This window comes from Pundamilia nyererei, unplaced genomic scaffold (assembly GCF_000239375.1).
Source record: "Pundamilia nyererei isolate P.nyererei 1_Seehausen unplaced genomic scaffold, PunNye1.0 scaffold00030, whole genome shotgun sequence".
Taxonomy (NCBI): domain Eukaryota; kingdom Metazoa; phylum Chordata; class Actinopteri; order Cichliformes; family Cichlidae; genus Pundamilia; species Pundamilia nyererei.
Window position 1 is genome coordinate 1,271,554 of NW_005187431.1, and position 17,337 is coordinate 1,288,890.

At 44.3% G+C, this 17,337-nt stretch overlaps 3 protein-coding genes across 7 annotated transcripts in view; all 3 read right to left on the reverse strand.

Annotated features, from left to right (window-relative positions):
* Positions 1–1,134: 1,134 nt before the first annotated feature.
* hoxa1a (homeobox A1a) lies at positions 1,135–2,511 on the reverse strand. The gene is made up of 2 exons (XM_005728793.1): positions 1,902–2,511; positions 1,135–1,505 (listed from the first exon to the last, which is right to left on the reverse strand). Exons 1-2 carry the CDS (start codon positions 2,506–2,508, stop codon positions 1,135–1,137), a joined length of 978 nt encoding a protein of 325 aa, XP_005728850.1. The 5' UTR covers positions 2,509–2,511.
* Positions 2,512–6,100: 3,589 nt separating this feature from the next.
* LOC102215233 (homeobox protein Hox-A2a) lies at positions 6,101–9,068 on the reverse strand. The gene is made up of 2 exons (XM_005728794.2): positions 7,778–9,068; positions 6,101–7,154 (listed from the first exon to the last, which is right to left on the reverse strand). The coding sequence occupies exons 1-2, from the start codon at positions 8,139–8,141 to the stop codon at positions 6,442–6,444; spliced, it is 1,077 nt and encodes a 358-aa protein (XP_005728851.1). The 5' UTR covers positions 8,142–9,068; the 3' UTR covers positions 6,101–6,441.
* A 2,059-nt stretch (positions 9,069–11,127) lies between these two features.
* hoxa3a (homeobox A3a) overlaps positions 11,128–17,337 on the reverse strand; it is a 31,661-nt gene continuing 25,451 nt past the window's right edge. For all 5 annotated transcript variants that reach the window (XM_005728798.1, XM_005728797.1, XM_005728799.1 and 2 more), the window contains 2 exons: positions 15,940–16,522; positions 11,128–13,430 (listed from right to left, as the gene is read on the reverse strand). In XM_005728798.1, coding sequence (XP_005728855.1) covers positions 12,637–13,430; positions 15,940–16,405 — 1,260 coding nt within the window. In that variant the 5' untranslated portion in view covers positions 16,406–16,522 and the 3' untranslated portion in view covers positions 11,128–12,636. The remainder of the gene's footprint in view (positions 13,431–15,939; positions 16,523–17,337) is intronic.

Here is a 17,337-nt window from a genome sequence, read left to right on the forward strand (position 1 = left end):
ACAGGACCAGCGGGGGCACCATGCTTGTCAATACCCTAACCTCGATGTTTTAATCAATAGTTTCTTTTTGTCCCTTCAATAAGCCAAGTGCTCGATAAGGTTGTCATCACAGATGACGCTGACGTCCTCGCTCTCATCTTTGCCCTGGATAAACATGCCTTTCTTATGCCAGTAAATCTTTACCCCGGGGACAGTGGCGCGCATGGCTGCATACATTTAGAGACTTTGGGGTTGAGTCAAGCAGACGCGTGCAGCTTCTCAGGGGTTGGAAATGAACATAGGTTTGCTTTTCTGTCTGCTGGGTTTAGGAAAATTTTAACCCTAGCATTTGATATGACAACGAATCGAAAGTCTGCAGCACACTCTCCCCCTTAGAAATGACACATAGGAAAAAAAAACTTTAGAGGTAAACGCACTTTAATACACATGATTGACCCGTAAACGTCTCTCTGGACCAAACAGTTGTGTGCTTCACTCGATTTAACAGCTAGCAGGTTAAAGCTTCAAACGTACAAAGCCATAAAATGACCGATTCTGCAACTGATAAAACTCAGCTCCTCAATAATACATGAAAGCATTACGCATCATGCAAACCTCACGCAACAGACAAACAGTTGACACACACAGACCTGAAACACAGAAGAGACAGTGTTTAAGTGGCTACTGGAACAGTGTACTCATTAACGATTTGATAACCGAGGTTATCTCGTTGATTGTGTGATGCCTAATTGATGGCATCCGGTGCAATCAGACTGGCTGAGGTGCACAAGTTTGGCAAATCTGAGGTATTTGTGAGTGCAGATTTGTGACACTTGCCTCTTCAGAGGCAGACTTAAAGATGGCGCTGAGTGTCCCTTGCACAGCATAATTTTGGCGAATTGCAATTTCAAAAGCGAATGGACAGAATTTAACCAATGCACAGGGCGGCAAGGCTATAGATCTTGCAAACACAACACACAATATAAAACGAATATGGTCCAGAAGTGGTCCGTGAGTTCCCCAATAGTGCATTGTTCACATCATGTATGGGCACAACTGTCATCCATTAACAAATTTTTGCCTTTGATACACTTGTATGGAATTTGGTATACACAGGCCGCCCTGACCCATAGAAGTAAAGGGGTCACTTGACCCTCAGTTGGAGGCGAAAGGATCAGGCCCCGTGGAAGACACAGTGGAGGATGTGGGAGAAGGAGTAGATGGAGCTGAGATAGATTTCTCGGATGCTGCATCGTCCATTTTCTCCTGACTGCTGTCCGAGGATGTAAGTTTGGCTGGCAGCAGCCCTTCTTTCTCTCGCTTTTTTTGCTTCATCCTCCGGTTCTGGAACCAAATTTTCACCTGAGTCTCATTGAGTTGCAGCGCGGCTGCAATTTCTACACGGCGCGCCCGGGTCAGGTACTTGTTGAAGTGGAATTCCTTCTCTAGTTCCGTCAGCTGTTTGGTTGTGAAGTTGGTCCGGACCGTATTCGGCTGACCAGCATAACCATACTCACCAGACCTCCCTGCAAAGAGGAAAACAAATCACTGTAACTCTGAAGAAGAGGGTTTTTTTTCTTCTCTGATCAGAGTACACATATGCCTTGAGACTATACTGTGTCTGTGCAACAAGGCTCAACTTTTAGGTACGAGCCAAATAGCATTAGCTACTCGAAAAAACATCCAACAAGGGCCTGAGAAGAGATCCAAATATTATACAACACATGTGTTATCACACAGGTGGATTACGTTAAAGTGAAAGGATCTAAAGTACTACATTAAAAGTTAAGTTCATATATTAGTGTTTCGTGTGCTTATTTTATTTTTTGAAAAACTTCCCAGTTTAAAGATTTTGGATCATTTATAAGACAGCATTTTTGTGCACCCGCACTTTCACCCACTATAGGCTACTTGGCACCAACCTGTTTTTGGTGGATTCCTCTTAACTTTCATCCAGTCAAAAGTCTGTGCAGACGATGCGCCCTCAGACAGAGGTGAACAGCAAGCCTCCAGATGAGCTGCATGCAGAGGTGACAGCGGATTTGAACACCCTGGATAAGGGGGCGCTTGCTCGTGCCCGCCGCTGTAGGCAGTGTGGCTATACTGCAGTTGACCCAGGGGGGCGGCACTGTAACCATGGCGATGCTGAGAAACCATGGAGGAGGAAATGTTACCAGAGTACATCAGTGGGCCGCACTGAGGGAACGCAGCTGCGGTGTCTACTTCCTGGGCGAGGGCATGGTGGTTATATGTAGTGCAGAAACTTTGGGGTCCATAGTTAGAGCTGCAGGCCGGGTGGGCCCCATAGGGGAGACTTAGAGAGCTGGCATTAGATTGGTACGACCCCGTCTGGTGAGAGACGCAGTCAGGAGAAGCTCTGCTCACCATGAAATGGTCATCCACCCCGCAGTTGTTAACAGTGGCCCCGCACGACTGGAAAGTTGTAATCCCGTGGTCCGAGTGAAAAGCCCTAACAGTGCATGAGCCACCTTCCCCGCTCATCACCGTGTAGTCTAAGAAACTGCTCATTGTAGCATTTTTTCTAACCGGAACGAGGGACCGTCCTCTGCACAGACAACCCCCTGATGTCTTCCTTTCTCCCCTCTTACCCCGAGTGACCGTGCCAATCTTTACCTATACTAGGTCTTATCAGAGAAGGGAGGGGGTCGCACGGGCCGATATCAATGAACGGGTTCTGTCACGTGGGCCCGGGTCAGCCAGTGAGGTACTTGTCCTTATCCCTTTAGCTGGTGACAGATTGGTGTTTGAGGGGCTATTTAAATTCCAAGCACTCGTCGATCAAGGTGACGCGCGTCGCCACTAATGTATTGGCCGAGCAAACAATGAGCTGCGAGGCAGACAGCGGTGGACAGCTTCGGGGTCGCATGAAGAGCGGGGCCACGGTTAAAACTGTTTCTTCTAAGCTCCACTGTGCGCTCTTCCACGACCACAGAGGGAGATTAACGTTTGTCCCTCTGCACCCTCGCCATGAGGACGACCTAGCACTCTGACCTCAGGTAGGTATTTTTGGAACAGAGACGAGAATAGGTGTGTGTGTGTGTGTGTGTGTGTGTGTGTGTGTGTGTGTGTGTGTGTGTGTGTGTGTGTGTGTGTGTGTGTGTGTGTGTGTGTGGTGACACGTGCGCATAACAGTTACGATTTCATGTGTATAACGGTGTCATTATCTTCTAGTTGGATGGATGGGTGGATGGATGGGTGCGTGTCACTGCCACGGGCTATCTGTGGGCTATTAATGTCACATTCCCTTGCGAAATGTTTCACTTCATGCGTGAACATTGAGAAAAATATTGTTACAGAGTGACGGTGAAGGGAAGCAAAAGACAGAAAACGTATCTCCCGTCACAGACCGCCTTTTTATTTTGCACAACTTTGTTTCCCCATCAAGGTCGCATTAGACGTATATGACTGCTCGCTTTGCCGGGAGGTCACAGGTGATGAAGCGACAAGACAACACATAGAACATTAAGATGATGTGGTATTAATTTCTTTCCACCCTCTGCTCCGGTCATAGGGTCTGCTATCCACCCTGATTTCACTCCCACATGTATTCATTATGCATGTATAGTGATCAAATGATCTCATAACGCCAGGCCAGTCGTGGAGCTAATGCATCCACATAGCCCGAGGTGCAAGTGTGGGCTGATTATCCTGTTAAGTTCATCAAATAAAGCTGTTGGCGAAATTAATGCCCACGACAAGCGGCGTTGAGAAGGGGTAGAGCTTGTGCGTGGGAGACTGGCGGCAGCGGCAGCAGATGCCCAACCTCTCACTGAGGAAGCAAAAGGAATGAAGCGGGAAGAAGGGAGGGAGGGAGCGAGTGAGAGAGGCTCACACGGAGGGATGAGCGCCCCCAAAGGTCGCATGTGGTCATGCACCCGAAATCTCCAAATGTTTTTAACCTCTGGAGAAAATATATGATCGTATTCTTGGAGTTATTTTATCGCTATACATTCCAGGGAACACTTTACGCAGCGGTGGTTATGGATCAAAGACAGCTGGTGTTTTTGTCACTGTATCAATTATTTACAATTCTTTGCGCTGCTTTGACTCCACTACATGTCAGAGGGGACTACTAGAGCCCACTGTTTACGCCTCACTTTTAATTAAATAATACAACAGTGTGTAAAGGCGCCCCACGTGGACAAGCACATCATTCAGATGATGCTTACTCGTTGTTAATAATAAGGATCGTGCAATAATGTGAGATGTTATGCAGCAATACCACATAATTACTTTTTTGGAGGTGTTCATTCACTGAAGTTGTTCTAGTTAAGAATTTGACTGTAGTCTGATATTGTGAATTTTAACACAAGTAAATGATGCGGATGCTTCTACCACTAGTATGGCAAATGAAATAGAAATGCATACCGGTAATCGCATAACGATGATACTTCAAAGTGTTTAAAAGATAAGAGGTGCAAACTTCCCACCAGTTGGAGGGAGGGGGGAGTAGGGTCAATACCCTCCACCCATCACTCCCCTCCCTTTCCTCCGTCTTCCCAGCTGCCTGTGAAAAAGTAGTGAGTGGGCGCAGTGGATCTTGCCTTGCCTGATTATGGAAACTTCGCCAAGCCTCGGAGCTTTCTTGGCTCTTTGTGTGTGAACGCATGTGCGCAGACAAGGCGCGCTCTCTTGGAATGATTTGGTTAAACTGGCCCTGTGGTTAGTCAGAGTGCAGGAGTGCAAGATCTGCCCCCGCTTTTACCCATACATCCCCTCCTCTCCTCCTCCTTAAACTCAAACACAGACCACTTGCTCAGTAAGACTAATGTCCAGCCAGTCAATGAGCTGCTTATGGCTTCCAGATTATTCGATAAACGTTGGAGCCTCTGAATGTCGCGCGTGTAGATGAGTTTCTGGATCGATCCGTGCAGGCAGGCTGCCTATGCGGCTTTCCCTTCTTTCCTTCTTTCTTTTTAAGCATGTTGCAGATAAACCTGTTTAAGTGGACTATAACTTTTTTTTTTTAGTTGAGCTCATAAGTGTTTCCCAAAGTGAAATCAGGTGCAATACAGCACAACAAGACACTTTATAAGCCCTTTAAAACAAGTGCAAAAGTGATTGTAAAATCCCCCCCAAAGTACAGATACTTTCTTAATAAAGTACGCCGTGATGGCCGACCCTGTTCAATGCAGCAAGCAGGCTCTTACTGGTAATTATTTATCTGATGAATCGCATTTAGTCCACGAGTAGTCTGTTTTGAGTTTAGTCTACTTTTAACACACGAGGGAAAGTGTGCGACTCATAACCTGAGCAGGCTGCTACCGCTGCTGCTGTCGCCGAGCCAGAGCCGTGTTTAAACAAGCTATAAAAATGAATTATTACCAAACGCATGCAGAGAATCAGCCCCTTTTAGCCCAGGAATTGGGGAGTCCCATATGAAAATGTAAGTGGGGTTTTATTTGTGCACATTACGCCACAATTGGTCTCCTTAATGTCCGTCTCATTCATGCCACGGAGTGATTTATGAGCTCCTGAAGGCAAACATGGCTCGCGTATTTGCCTGCAACATGCATACAATGTTAAGAGCTCTGTCATGCCTAGATTCGTGTTGCCATATTTGCTGCTTTCCCCCCCTCTCCCACTCTCTCTCTCTGCAAAATAGTTTGAAGGAGAAAATAAAAAAAATCCGTGTTGGTGCTTAATCAAACAGTGTAAAACCATCTTTTTATGTTTAAGTGTAAATGCGAATTATCCAAAAGATTTAAAGAAATGCTGCAATTTTTCAGTGTTTTTCTTTTCAGTTTGTGTACAATTATACGTCATTTGACTTAATAAAAAGTGTAACCTCCAAAGTTTTAAGATTTCAGGAAACTGATTTAATTTTTTTATGGTTCGGCAAACTTTTCAAAGAAATTTTAGTCCTAGGGAAAAAAATTACACCGTGTGTGCCTTCAACGACACTTCGAAGTCTAGCCTATTTATATTCATTGCCAACCTGTTGTTACATTTGCATAACGTCTCTATCTCTCCATGTCCTACTTCTTAAAAATTATTTTTATTTTGTATATTTTTCTACATGAATAATTCAAGCAAAAAGAAAAAGAAAAAAAGGAAAGTCTGGAAAATGGATAATAAATCACTCAAACACCAGAAAAAAGAAGATTGTAGCAAGTTAATTGTATTCTAACAAAAATATCCAAGACATTGGAAGCTATACAAAAATAAAAAGGACCAGGTTCCATAGGCCTAATATTGTATAATTATTCACAAACACTCATAATTTCCATTCCAAGAGAACAAGTTGTTATGGTAATTACAAGCCACGTTTAAGCTGCTTCAGTGATTTAATCTCATCCTTACCTTGTATTAATCGTCAAGTCAAATATCAACAGAATAAATGTGCCGAATATACAAATAACATCGGGGTTAATGTTGTTGTAGCCTGATATTTATTGTCCCGAAAGAAAGAAGGAAAAAAGGTTATTTGATTGATTCTAGTTAATAGTTCAGATGCTGCAAGTCGATTGTAGTTAGAGACTCCGAGAAAAAATAGAAACTGTCCGTAGAAATGTCCACGGGGCTGTCCAGAGACTCTGACAAGCTCGGCGAGGCTGCATCGGAGAGCTGCAGGCAGGAATCCGAGGAGAAAGGTTGAAAATCGTGTAAAGAAACATCCAGGGCCGGGGGACTGTCGCCATTGTCCGGGCCAGATGCCGAGCCGGGGCCTATTGTTGACATGCAGCCCGGAACAGTGGGTGACGGGTTGGGAAAATGTTTCAGATTTTTGTCATTGCTGTTCAGCGGCGCAGCAGCAAAGCTCATCGACTCTCCATTGTGGAGCTGCTGTGTGTTGTTTTGAAAGGAGCAGGTATCTCTTTCCAGTAGGGCCCCGCTCTGCTCGTACTGGGGGGCCTCGTCCTCTTCCTCGCTGTGAATGCCGTCCTCGGCGCTCAGCCCCTTGCCGTCCCCGTTGTGGTTCTCCTTGCTCTGGGTCTGCCGCTTGTGCTTCATGCGTCGGTTTTGGAACCAGACTTTAACCTGCCTCTCGGTCAGGTCCAGCAGGGCCGCTATTTCCACCCTCCTGGGCCGGCACAGATACTTGTTGAAGTGGAACTCCTTCTCCAGCTCCAGAAGCTGTGTGTTAGTGTACGCTGTTCTCAGCCGACGGGAGCCCCCTCCTCCCCCACCGCTCTCCACGATCTCAGGCGAGCCTAGAAAATAAGCGGCACAGTAGCATGGGATTAAAAACGCAGGACCCAGCAGTTACATAACCCTGCTGCTCATAAATCTAACGTTATGGCTATCACAGTCCACCAGAGAGTGGCTCACAGCACGCTGCAGCAAAATGGCCGCTGGAGCTATACTGAACCAAACTTATACAGCGTTCACCACCCCCCTAAAAAAATCGTCGCTCTGTAAAGATCTTCATCAGATTGTTTTATAGATAAAATAAGGCTCAGCGTGAGCGTGAACTAAACTCAGTGCACTTTAGAAGCAGTGAGGTCCAGGCTGGTGTGGGATACTAATGAATGCTCCAGCTGCCCTCCTCGGCAAAGGCACTCCATCACTCTTCATTACTGTCACACATCAAAACTCTGCCTCGGCTAGGGGAATAAATCATCTTACATCACCAAACTTTACCCAAACTTTATTTCGCTTCCTTTTATTGCTTCACACACAATAACTGCAAAGCAACAACATAACATAAATCTGCCACAATGAACCGACTTAAAGCCTATTTGTTGTTTTGAGGAAGGGCCTTTGCAGGTCTTCAATTTAGCACCAGAGAGTGAAGATAGATCACAGCAGCTCTTTCTGCTTTGAAATAACCCACCTTTCGGAGAGAAGCACACGGGTCCGTTGGAGATGGTAGTAGCAGTGGAAGTCGGCAGGTGGTTCCTCTTGGAGGCTTTCTTCTCCCGCATCCATGGGTACTCCGGGGGTAAGGAGGCGGTAGGCAGCGGGCTACATCCGTCGGGGCTGTGTCTAGGCCGGCCATGCCGCGGATGGCTGCCCGGGTTGAGGCTGGGAATGGTCTGCTCAAAGGGAGGAGGAATCAGTGTCGGGCGTGAAAGCGTCGAGCTCTTGATTGATGAACTTTGAAATGAATCAGCGACAGGGGGGAAAGATGTCAGGCACTCAGCAAGCGACGGCTGACTATTGATAAAACCGCTCTCTCGCTCGAATTCGTAATTCATCTCCTCTCCCTGAGAGCCGAGGAAAGTTTGCACGCGTATTTCTTAAAAAATATTGCAGCTCAGTGATGACGAAAAATTAAAAAAAATCATCAAAAAAATCTCCTTGTGGTGTTTTTTTTTCTATTTCACTGATTACGGCCGTATGGGGACCGAGCTGCTATTAAACTATTGAATTCATGGAGACAAGGTTGAAATTGGACCGAATTGCCTGTCACATGATTACCTCTGCCCAATGACAATTTGGGGTTTAATCAAAAGAAGCCACTGTCTGCCTGATTGATCCAAAACTCTGGTGAAGAACGCCTCGCTCAGCTGGGGGGGACGACTGTTTATATTTACATCTTTGTCTGCTGAGTTTATCCTCCTCTCGCCCTGCAGTCCACTCCACTAAGCTACAAAATGTGTTTTTTAAGAATGGCTGACGCGCTCACTATTACAGGGAAAGAGCACAGCCTGGGTGCGCGGATTCGTGCACTCCTCTTTCTCGTCTTTCTCGTATTGTTTGAGGATGTCAGTGGAGAACGCCCCCACCACACACCGCACACACACACCGCACACACACACACACACACACACACACACACTTCACGCCAGTAGCCCAGCTATTCATACAATCAAGAGTCAGCCTTCAGAGGTGGAAAAAAAATGAAACGCTCAAAACTGATTTTGAGATTTCTCGACAGAAACAAACCACAACAATGAAGTCTGTTCACTGTGAGGTGAGTTTGGACACCAGGATGAATGTGATTCTTTAAAGGTTTCATAATAATGACATATGCAGTGCATCCGCTGGCATGTGCTGCAATAAAAAGGCCCATCCATAAAGTTAATACTGACAGATATGGCACGTTCAGACCATTTCACCAACCCATAACAGTGGTTGAACATTTACAGCTATTGTGCAGAAATTTGCGCAGGGACACACAGGCATGTGTTATGCATATGCGCTCGCAAACAGTGTTATTTTTGTTATTATTATGATTATTATTATTACTATTATAGGCTTTTTATGCTGACTTGACAGATATGATATTAAGGCACATGGCAGTTTCGTTTATTCCACAAAAAGGTATTATAACGAGGTCATGCACGCCCGTGTACGTGCAGCTACTAACAAATATTATAGTAAACCCACAGGAGCTTTTTCTTTTATTATCATTGTTGGTGTTGGTCACAATTTTCGATAACTAAAATCTACCATAATTACTGCCTTTGCACATCTTTGAAACGGTTCCTTTTTCATATTAAGCAGAAAGCCACTCCACGGGCTAAGCCTGGATTTACTGGAAGGGCACTGGTTACAGTGCTGAGAAAGCCTCTCATTGTATTCCCATTATCATTTCTACCTGAAATTGCAATGAAGCAAACACAGTTACAATCGACCACTTACAACGAATCCATTTGCAGCGTTATTATGCGGATGGAAATGTTATTGAATTGCCCTTCCCCGCCGTGTTTGGTTTCATGCCTCTTCCAGAATAATCTGTGAAAACCATGTTTGAGATATTTTTTTCGTTAGGCAGCACATACCGTATTTTCATTTTTTTAAAAAGTGGCTCGGTGAGTAGGAGATGGAAGAAGAGAAGTGGTAGGCTTCTCTCAGTTTGTTGCTTATATACCAAACAAAGAGTCCTGGAAGCCTGCGCGCGATCAATCTTACTCGCCAAAAGGTCTGACAGCTCGGTGCCCTCACAACACATTTAAGGCTTCTAACTCTCTGCCGGATCAAATGCAGGCAGGAAGCCGGTGAGAAACACTGGCCCCTCAGATTAGAACCAGTTTCTGTTCACAGACATAGTCTAGCTGTCGCTGGAGGGATATTTTTAAAGATAAATACGAATCCAGCTACACGAGATGCCACCATTTCCTTTTTTATGAGGAGGCGGTAACGCGCCAGCGGTGAGTAGGGCGAAGCAGCGTGTTCACCTGGCTTTTATCTTTGAATTATCAATGCGTTTTAAACTACATTCACTTTTCGTTTAAGTAGCATCTGAGAAAGCGGGGTGACGGACGGAGTTGCTAGGAGCAAAGACGGATGACTTTTTTCGGGGGAATTACGCACAGGCTTTGTGTGAAAGAAAAGGAGTGGGTGGCTGCATTTTAGTGGACCCCAGCCTGTCCTACACACTTATCTTTATAGCAGGACTGATTTAGAACCACTTTCCCACGGATGTAAGATGCCCAAGTCTTCTCCTTCACTTAAAACTATATCAGCGTGCTACCTATGGGTTAAATCTTTGCCTTGTTGTTAAAGCGCGTGCACGCGTGTGCGTGGATGTCTCTGTGTGTGTGGCTGTGTTGGATGCAGAAATACTCAATCCATCAGCTTTTTTTTTTTTTTTTGCAGTGACACACCATGGTTCAATTGTTCTAGTTTTGCCTGCTAGCCATATGTCAGGGCCAGTAATGTTCATGCCCACTTAAATCAATCAGTTTGGCCTGAAATTATAATAATAATAATTATTATTATTATTTAGTGCAAAATTAAAGAGAGCAAATAATGTAGCAAGTGTAGAAAAAAGTAGGCATGTAAACACTGGTTTCGAAATAAAAGGAGCATGTTAAACATAATGATGTATACACTGTCCACATTTAGTTAATTGCACACCCAAAGTCTTTTAGCTCCAGCTGTGTCTCTGTTGTATACTGGAAGTTTATAAATACTGAAAATGCCTGCAAAAATTCTAGGACAGATATTAAAATGATAATACTAACAATAATTCTTGTAGCACCTTTTTAATTTTATAAAAGTAAAAAAAAGAATATAATGTCCTGTCTTTGAAAAAAAAAACTTTTAAATTGATAATTCCTTTTGTTGTAGCCATCTTCACAACGGAGCTGCTTCGTACCGAGCTGGCTTTACCACTCTGGCATCTGCAAATCTGTAGAATAATGAGACCAATAAGCCGCGTTATGATTCTAGTTCAGACTATATCCTCTATGACCGCATTTGACTGACTGAAAATATCAGCGGATTATTTTTTAAACGATTTCTCATTTAGCTTGTTGTCTTCTTGCAGATTCTCCAGAAGGGCCCCGGTGACATTTTTATTATTATGGATGTGCCCACGCAGATGAGAGGAGGGGAGAGGGCCACCCTGGAGTTTTCTTCACCTCGAATCAAGTGAAGGGGAGGAAAATAAAATAAAATAAAATAAAACAAAAAAGAATGCATCGTTTATTACGCATTTTTACTATATCTGCCAATATTTGCCTGCATGTTATTGGATAATATTTGTGGCCAATATTCCACGTTATGTTGTATGAAAAAATAGAAATATATTGCCACTTTATATGTGTGATAGGCTACTCTATGATTTATTATTGTTAAAACATTTTTGTGTCATTTCTTTTACGTCTATTTGCCTGACTATATATTTGGAAACTGATTCGATTTTTTTCACCTCCATTTTATTGCAGAGAAACCTAAAGATGTGTATTTATACTTTTTAGTCCACTTCGTGATTTGTGATCGTGTGCAATGCTTCTGCCAAGTCTAAATTAAAATCGAAGGCTATGCTTTCGGTATATTTCAATTCTTTTATTTATTTGTTCTAACTGGAGCAGCATGGAATGTATGACATCGAAAAAAAGTTTGTTTCTTATTACTTCAATAAAGAAACAGCTAACGTAATATGTCCTTCTTTTCCACCCTTATTGCATGACTGATTGACTTTTACATTCGCTGAGAAAAATAAAACACCTCCTTCGAAGAAGAAAAAAATGGAAACATAGCCTCTAACAGGAACATGGGTTTTCTGCTGCTGAGGAGCTAATACAGACTAACATGTATGGGCTGAAAAAGGGCCGAGACGCAAATTTTCCACCAACCTTCTACCCACACAAAGATGGAGGGGGTGTCAAATAATACTAAAGGACTCTTTCATCTTTCACACCAAACAAAATAAATAACATTAGAAAGTCCAAAAAATGGAACAAAACACAAGCAAGGGGGAGGGGTTGCCTGTAAGCTTATGACCCTTGCTTTTGAAAACGTATTTTCCCTCTTAATTCCAACTCGTGGCTCTTGAAGGACGCTTACACATAAGTGCAACAAAATGCAAAATGCAACAAAAAAAAAGAGAGAGAGAGAGAGAAACATAATTCTTCAATTGCGGATAAATAAGAGGACGGACAAATTCACATTGAAAATTGATAACATGTGTTCATAATACCCTGTTTGAGTTTTTGATTAGAAAACATTAAAAAAAGATTAAATAAGTCTATGCATATACTGCGCCCCCCTCCCTCCCCTCCCGCCTACAGCCCAGATAAAGGTCTCTGTGAGACAATGACACGAGCAAATTCAAGCAAGTCGTGATTATTTTTCCTACGCTACTTCACACACCAAAAAAATTAAAAAGGGGAAAAAACTATAGGGAACATAAACAAAAATAGAGAGATTGTGGGAGCCGTGAGGAGGCGCATAAACAAAGCAGTAATATGTCTGGAGGTGGATAAGACAATGGGCGGAGTGATCCAGGCAGCGCCACTGCTACAGATGCGTCAGTTTGGGCGCTTCCTGGATTCTTCCCTGAGAGTAGTGCGGCGTTAGGTCTGTGTACGTCGGTGTTGGATCACACACTCCGTGATGCTGACTGTTACCCATTGTGATTGCTCCATTATACTCCATGTTTGCGGACGGTGGGTGCGTAAGGTGGGCCAGACCGAAAACAGAGGCCCCAGAACTGGGCATTGAGTCGATGTAACCTCCGCCGACATAAACAGGGCTGCCTTGCATGTGCGTCCCGTAACTGCCATTGCCTTGGAGGGGATGCGCGTCATACTCGGGCGTGGCAGAGTCGTTCCCGGGATACCTCTTCTGGGAGGGCGGGCAGTTGTTGAGGGAGTTGTTTAAAGGAGGGGGGTATGACGTAGGCATACCGTATGCGTTTTGATGAGGTTTACTGTAAGAATTCGGCGACTGGGATTCATATGGAACACTGTTTACGAGAGAATGCATAGAGTTGAGGTATCCGCCTCCCACACCGCCAGCACCAGAAGCTGGGCCCACGGGACTGCGCGGGGACTGTCCACCGGGAGAAGGCATCATTCCGACGCCTTTCTGATCCTTCTTGTATTTCATCCTGCGGTTCTGGAACCAGATTTTGATCTGTCTCTCTGTGAGGTTGAGCAGGTTCGCCATCTCTACCCTCCGGGGTCTGCAGAGGTACCGGTTAAAGTGGAACTCCTTCTCCAATTCCACAAGCTGAGCGCTAGTGTAAGCTGTCCGGGCCCTCTTTGATGCTGCTGACCCCGGAGGGCTTTTGTCTCCGGGGCAACTCTCCACTGTCAGGATGAAGGAGAGGATGTCAGTCAGTAATTCGTTATACAGAGAGAGGTACAGAGGCAAAGACAGGAGAGTGAAGGCGACATCATGTGACAACACATAGCTGTTAGCAAACTCTGCGATCAGGAGGGGGCGGTGGTTGTTGACTGGGGAGTTTACTAAATAAGTTTGCCCACTTAAATATGTATCATAATGATCACTAACACTAATAACGTGCGTATGTGCGTATGTTCCAAACATCTCAATATTTCTAATAAACCCATTCCCCTATGGCAAATCACAGGAGTTATCATCAAGGCTCCATGAGCCAGCTAGTTACATGCACAGCTTCACAGACTTCCAAAAATAAAAGTGCAACTGGACAATAATGGCTCAGTATCTGATATGGAATCAGGTAACCTCAGGTTTACTACTAAAACATCTTGACCCTAATTTCCCCCCACAGTTGCAGGGTAGCTCACACATAATGCAAACACAAGCATTATGTATTCCTCAGGGTGTATATAAAACAGTTCGCCTTGCCCTCACTGATAAGCTTAAGAGGCTGGATCTTGGCTGCAGAATTGCAAGGTGCTAGTCTACTTACTGTTATGGCAGGCGGCCAACATTTAATAACTATCACTGCCTTTCGCCCAAATCTAAAGTAATAGCAATGCAGGATGACATAATCTGGTCCATTGTGTTATGTTATGGATGAGAAATAAGTGATCACGTGGATTTGACGTAATGCCTTAGAATCACACGATTATTACCGGATCGGTTTAGTTTTACTTTTTTGACGACTGGATTGTCAAAAGGCCACTTAGTTTAGGTCATGCAAGATCCTAACTGTAACGTATGTGTCAAGCACTATGCATCTTTCCTACGTGAGTAACAGGTGCGTATAAATAATTTTCATGATAAATACTGGGCGTTCTTCGAACTCATTAACGCACCCTACCAAACACAATTCAGGCTGAAACCAGTCTGCTTTGCATTTTAACTAAAAAATGTTTAAAAAAAAAAACAGAGCCCTGATCCACCCGATCCGGCCTGAGTTGTCCAGTGAACAAAGAAGTTTCTGGAATTAGTATATGCGTAAAATGTAAAGGACTTTCCAAAGTTGTTCATAAAGCCTGGGCTTTTATATGTTGTATACGTCATGAAGACTTCTTAACAGCGTAACAAAGTTATGAACATTACGCATTAACTGAAGACTGCTGCTTAATTTATTAAGAAAATCCTCCAGCTCGCAAAAGGTCTTTGAAAGCAATTCTGAAATTAACTCTTCGTTATGGAAGTAAAAATAAGACTCTTCAAACCACTACAGTGTCTTCATCTTGACAATGAGATCTCAATAATAAGATTTGCCGTTCTTATAAACCTTGAACGTGCATCAAGGGTTTCCATAAATCGGCTATGTGATGCTGAAAACAAATTACAAAAAACCTTTGGTGCACTTGAAATAACTAAACTTAATGAAAAGCGCCACACTGCCTTGCAGTTCAGCGATTGCACTTGGTAAGATCCTGGAATGTCATTAGATTATTACCCATTTATTTTTACAGAAAGGAAGAAGAGTTGACTACCCAGAGCTAAACTCAGAACCCCTGACCCCGAATTTCCCTGGCGCCAAAACAGCAGGTTCTACCTTGCGTGCATGAACGTGCGTAAAGGATTGGGACTTGTTAAAAAACACACAAAAAAACCCCACCTCTCCTGATACTCATGAGCCACGCGCCTTTGCTTCTATCAGTGCACTATAACCTGCACACCGAAATTAAAGCATATAGCCACTGAATTTACAAAATAAGAAGTTCGTGGGAAGATGTGCATTTCGAAATGTTTAGCTTTCCTCTAAGTAAATACGGACCATCTCCCACACATGCACACTGACCCACAGAGTTTTTTCGCTAATCAAAACAGCAGGACAAACTGAAACAACTGTTGTGTGTGTTTGTTGTCTGTCCAGGACCATTATGAGATCAGAGGAGAGGTGTGTTTACAGTAGGGACAGGTCAGCTGCAGGGCAAAAGAGACAACAAATGGTGATATCTACTGTTAATGTGGCATACAGTTTTTCCGCAGTCTAAAACGTCATATTGCGCAAATAATTTGTAACAATCCTTACAGATTTTGACCAGGATGCAGTGTAGCCAGTCTGTCAGTTTACACTGCAATTCACTACAACTGCAGTGTAGAATAAATAAATGTAATAGTAAAGGGTATGTGTGGGATTATGGTAATTATACATTACAGCAATAGCAATGTAATTCAATGACACACTGATTATTAATGATTTAAAACATTTAACAACTTCCTGTCCCCGATGCAGAAAACACACCATTGTGACCTTCCCAGGGGAAGTATTGTTCTGTTGTGGGCCCACCCCCCTTTCCTCGTTAGCCCTTACCTGCTCACCCCCTTGTGCATTGCATCCTCTCTAAACCAAACTTGAGCAACTTTCTGGTTGCAGACCAACAAAGAGTGTGGATATTAGAGGAGCAGTCATGTTAATGCAGTGAGTACCTGAACTGGAGCTACTGGTGGGTTTCTGCTTGGTGTTCTGACGGGATTCCTTCATCCAGGGGAAGATCTGCTTGCTGCGAGCGGTAGAGGTCGGGGAGTCGTTCTTGGCACTGACTGGTTGGTTGGATCCGTTGCTTGTGTTTTGGCTGATAGCACCGGGGGACTGTGAGGGAGGGGGTGGGCCTGATACCGGCACCTGCGGTTGATTGCTTTCGGGATGAACCTTGGACTGCGCCGCCTGAATGGCTGTGGTCCTGTCGCAGCTCTCCGCCATCTCCCCCGGCTTTTGCAAAGCCACGGAGCCGTCAGGAGACTGCAGGGAGCAGGCAGGTCGATGGTACTCACTTTCCACATGAGAGGCCCGGGGATATTGGACCTGATTGGCATCATAACTGAAGCCATTTGCGCTTTGATATGGGTAGCCACTGTAAATTGCGGAGCTGTCGTAGTAGGTTGCCTTTTGCATCTCGCCGTTTCCCAATATTTATTTCAGAAACTGACAGGGTCTTGACACCCTTGTAGAATAACATTGGCACCCCGTGGTCACGTGACGCCTCTCCGCCAATGGCCTCCTTGGGTGAACCTAGGGTTACAAGAAGCACTGTGAGGAGAAGAAATGGTGGCGATCCATCTTACTTTTCAATGCAGCCCTGACACAGGAGACTATGGAGGCAAGATAGGGCCAACAATTCTGTGGACTATTACCGTTTACCTTATGGCTTACACGGGGCACAGAGGCACGCACTAACCTTGTATTACCATCTGTGGCGAACATAAAACCATTTTAAAAGCATTTCAGACTGTCAAATCATTTAGAAACGCGAAAAGACGACGGGTGGCGTTTTAAAATATTTGATTCTAACTAACAGTGAAGCAGAATATAGTTAGAGTAGGCCTTATGGAGAAATGCGCTGTGGAAATAGCTTGTTAGAGGGTTACCACACAGGAAAATAATATTTCTTTTACACTGTTATTCTACCAACAGGGCTGTCAACGGTGTATCTAATTTCCTGTATAGCGAGTGAAAAACATACCGTCGGATCCACAAACCTTCAACCTTTTATTTTTTACTTTTAGAAAAAATTCATAATTTTTAAGAGAATAAAATATCCCTGAGCTTGCCACATAGTCTGTCTCTTTTTTTAATCCCCCCCCCCTTTTTTTTTTCTACGTTTCCTCATAATAGTAGAAAACTGTAAAGGCCCAGAGGAAACCTGAAAAACCGGCCGGCGTCCGTGCATCTCCATGCCCAATGTTTGAACTTTGTTCCATAGTAGGCCCATAATAATGGCTGCTGTCGCTGTCTGCGCGGCGGCCGGTCGCGGTGATATATGAGGGCGGGGGGGTCAGTGAGCCGGGACTGCCCGCTCGGAATGAGCGGCCCGGTGAGCAGCCAAG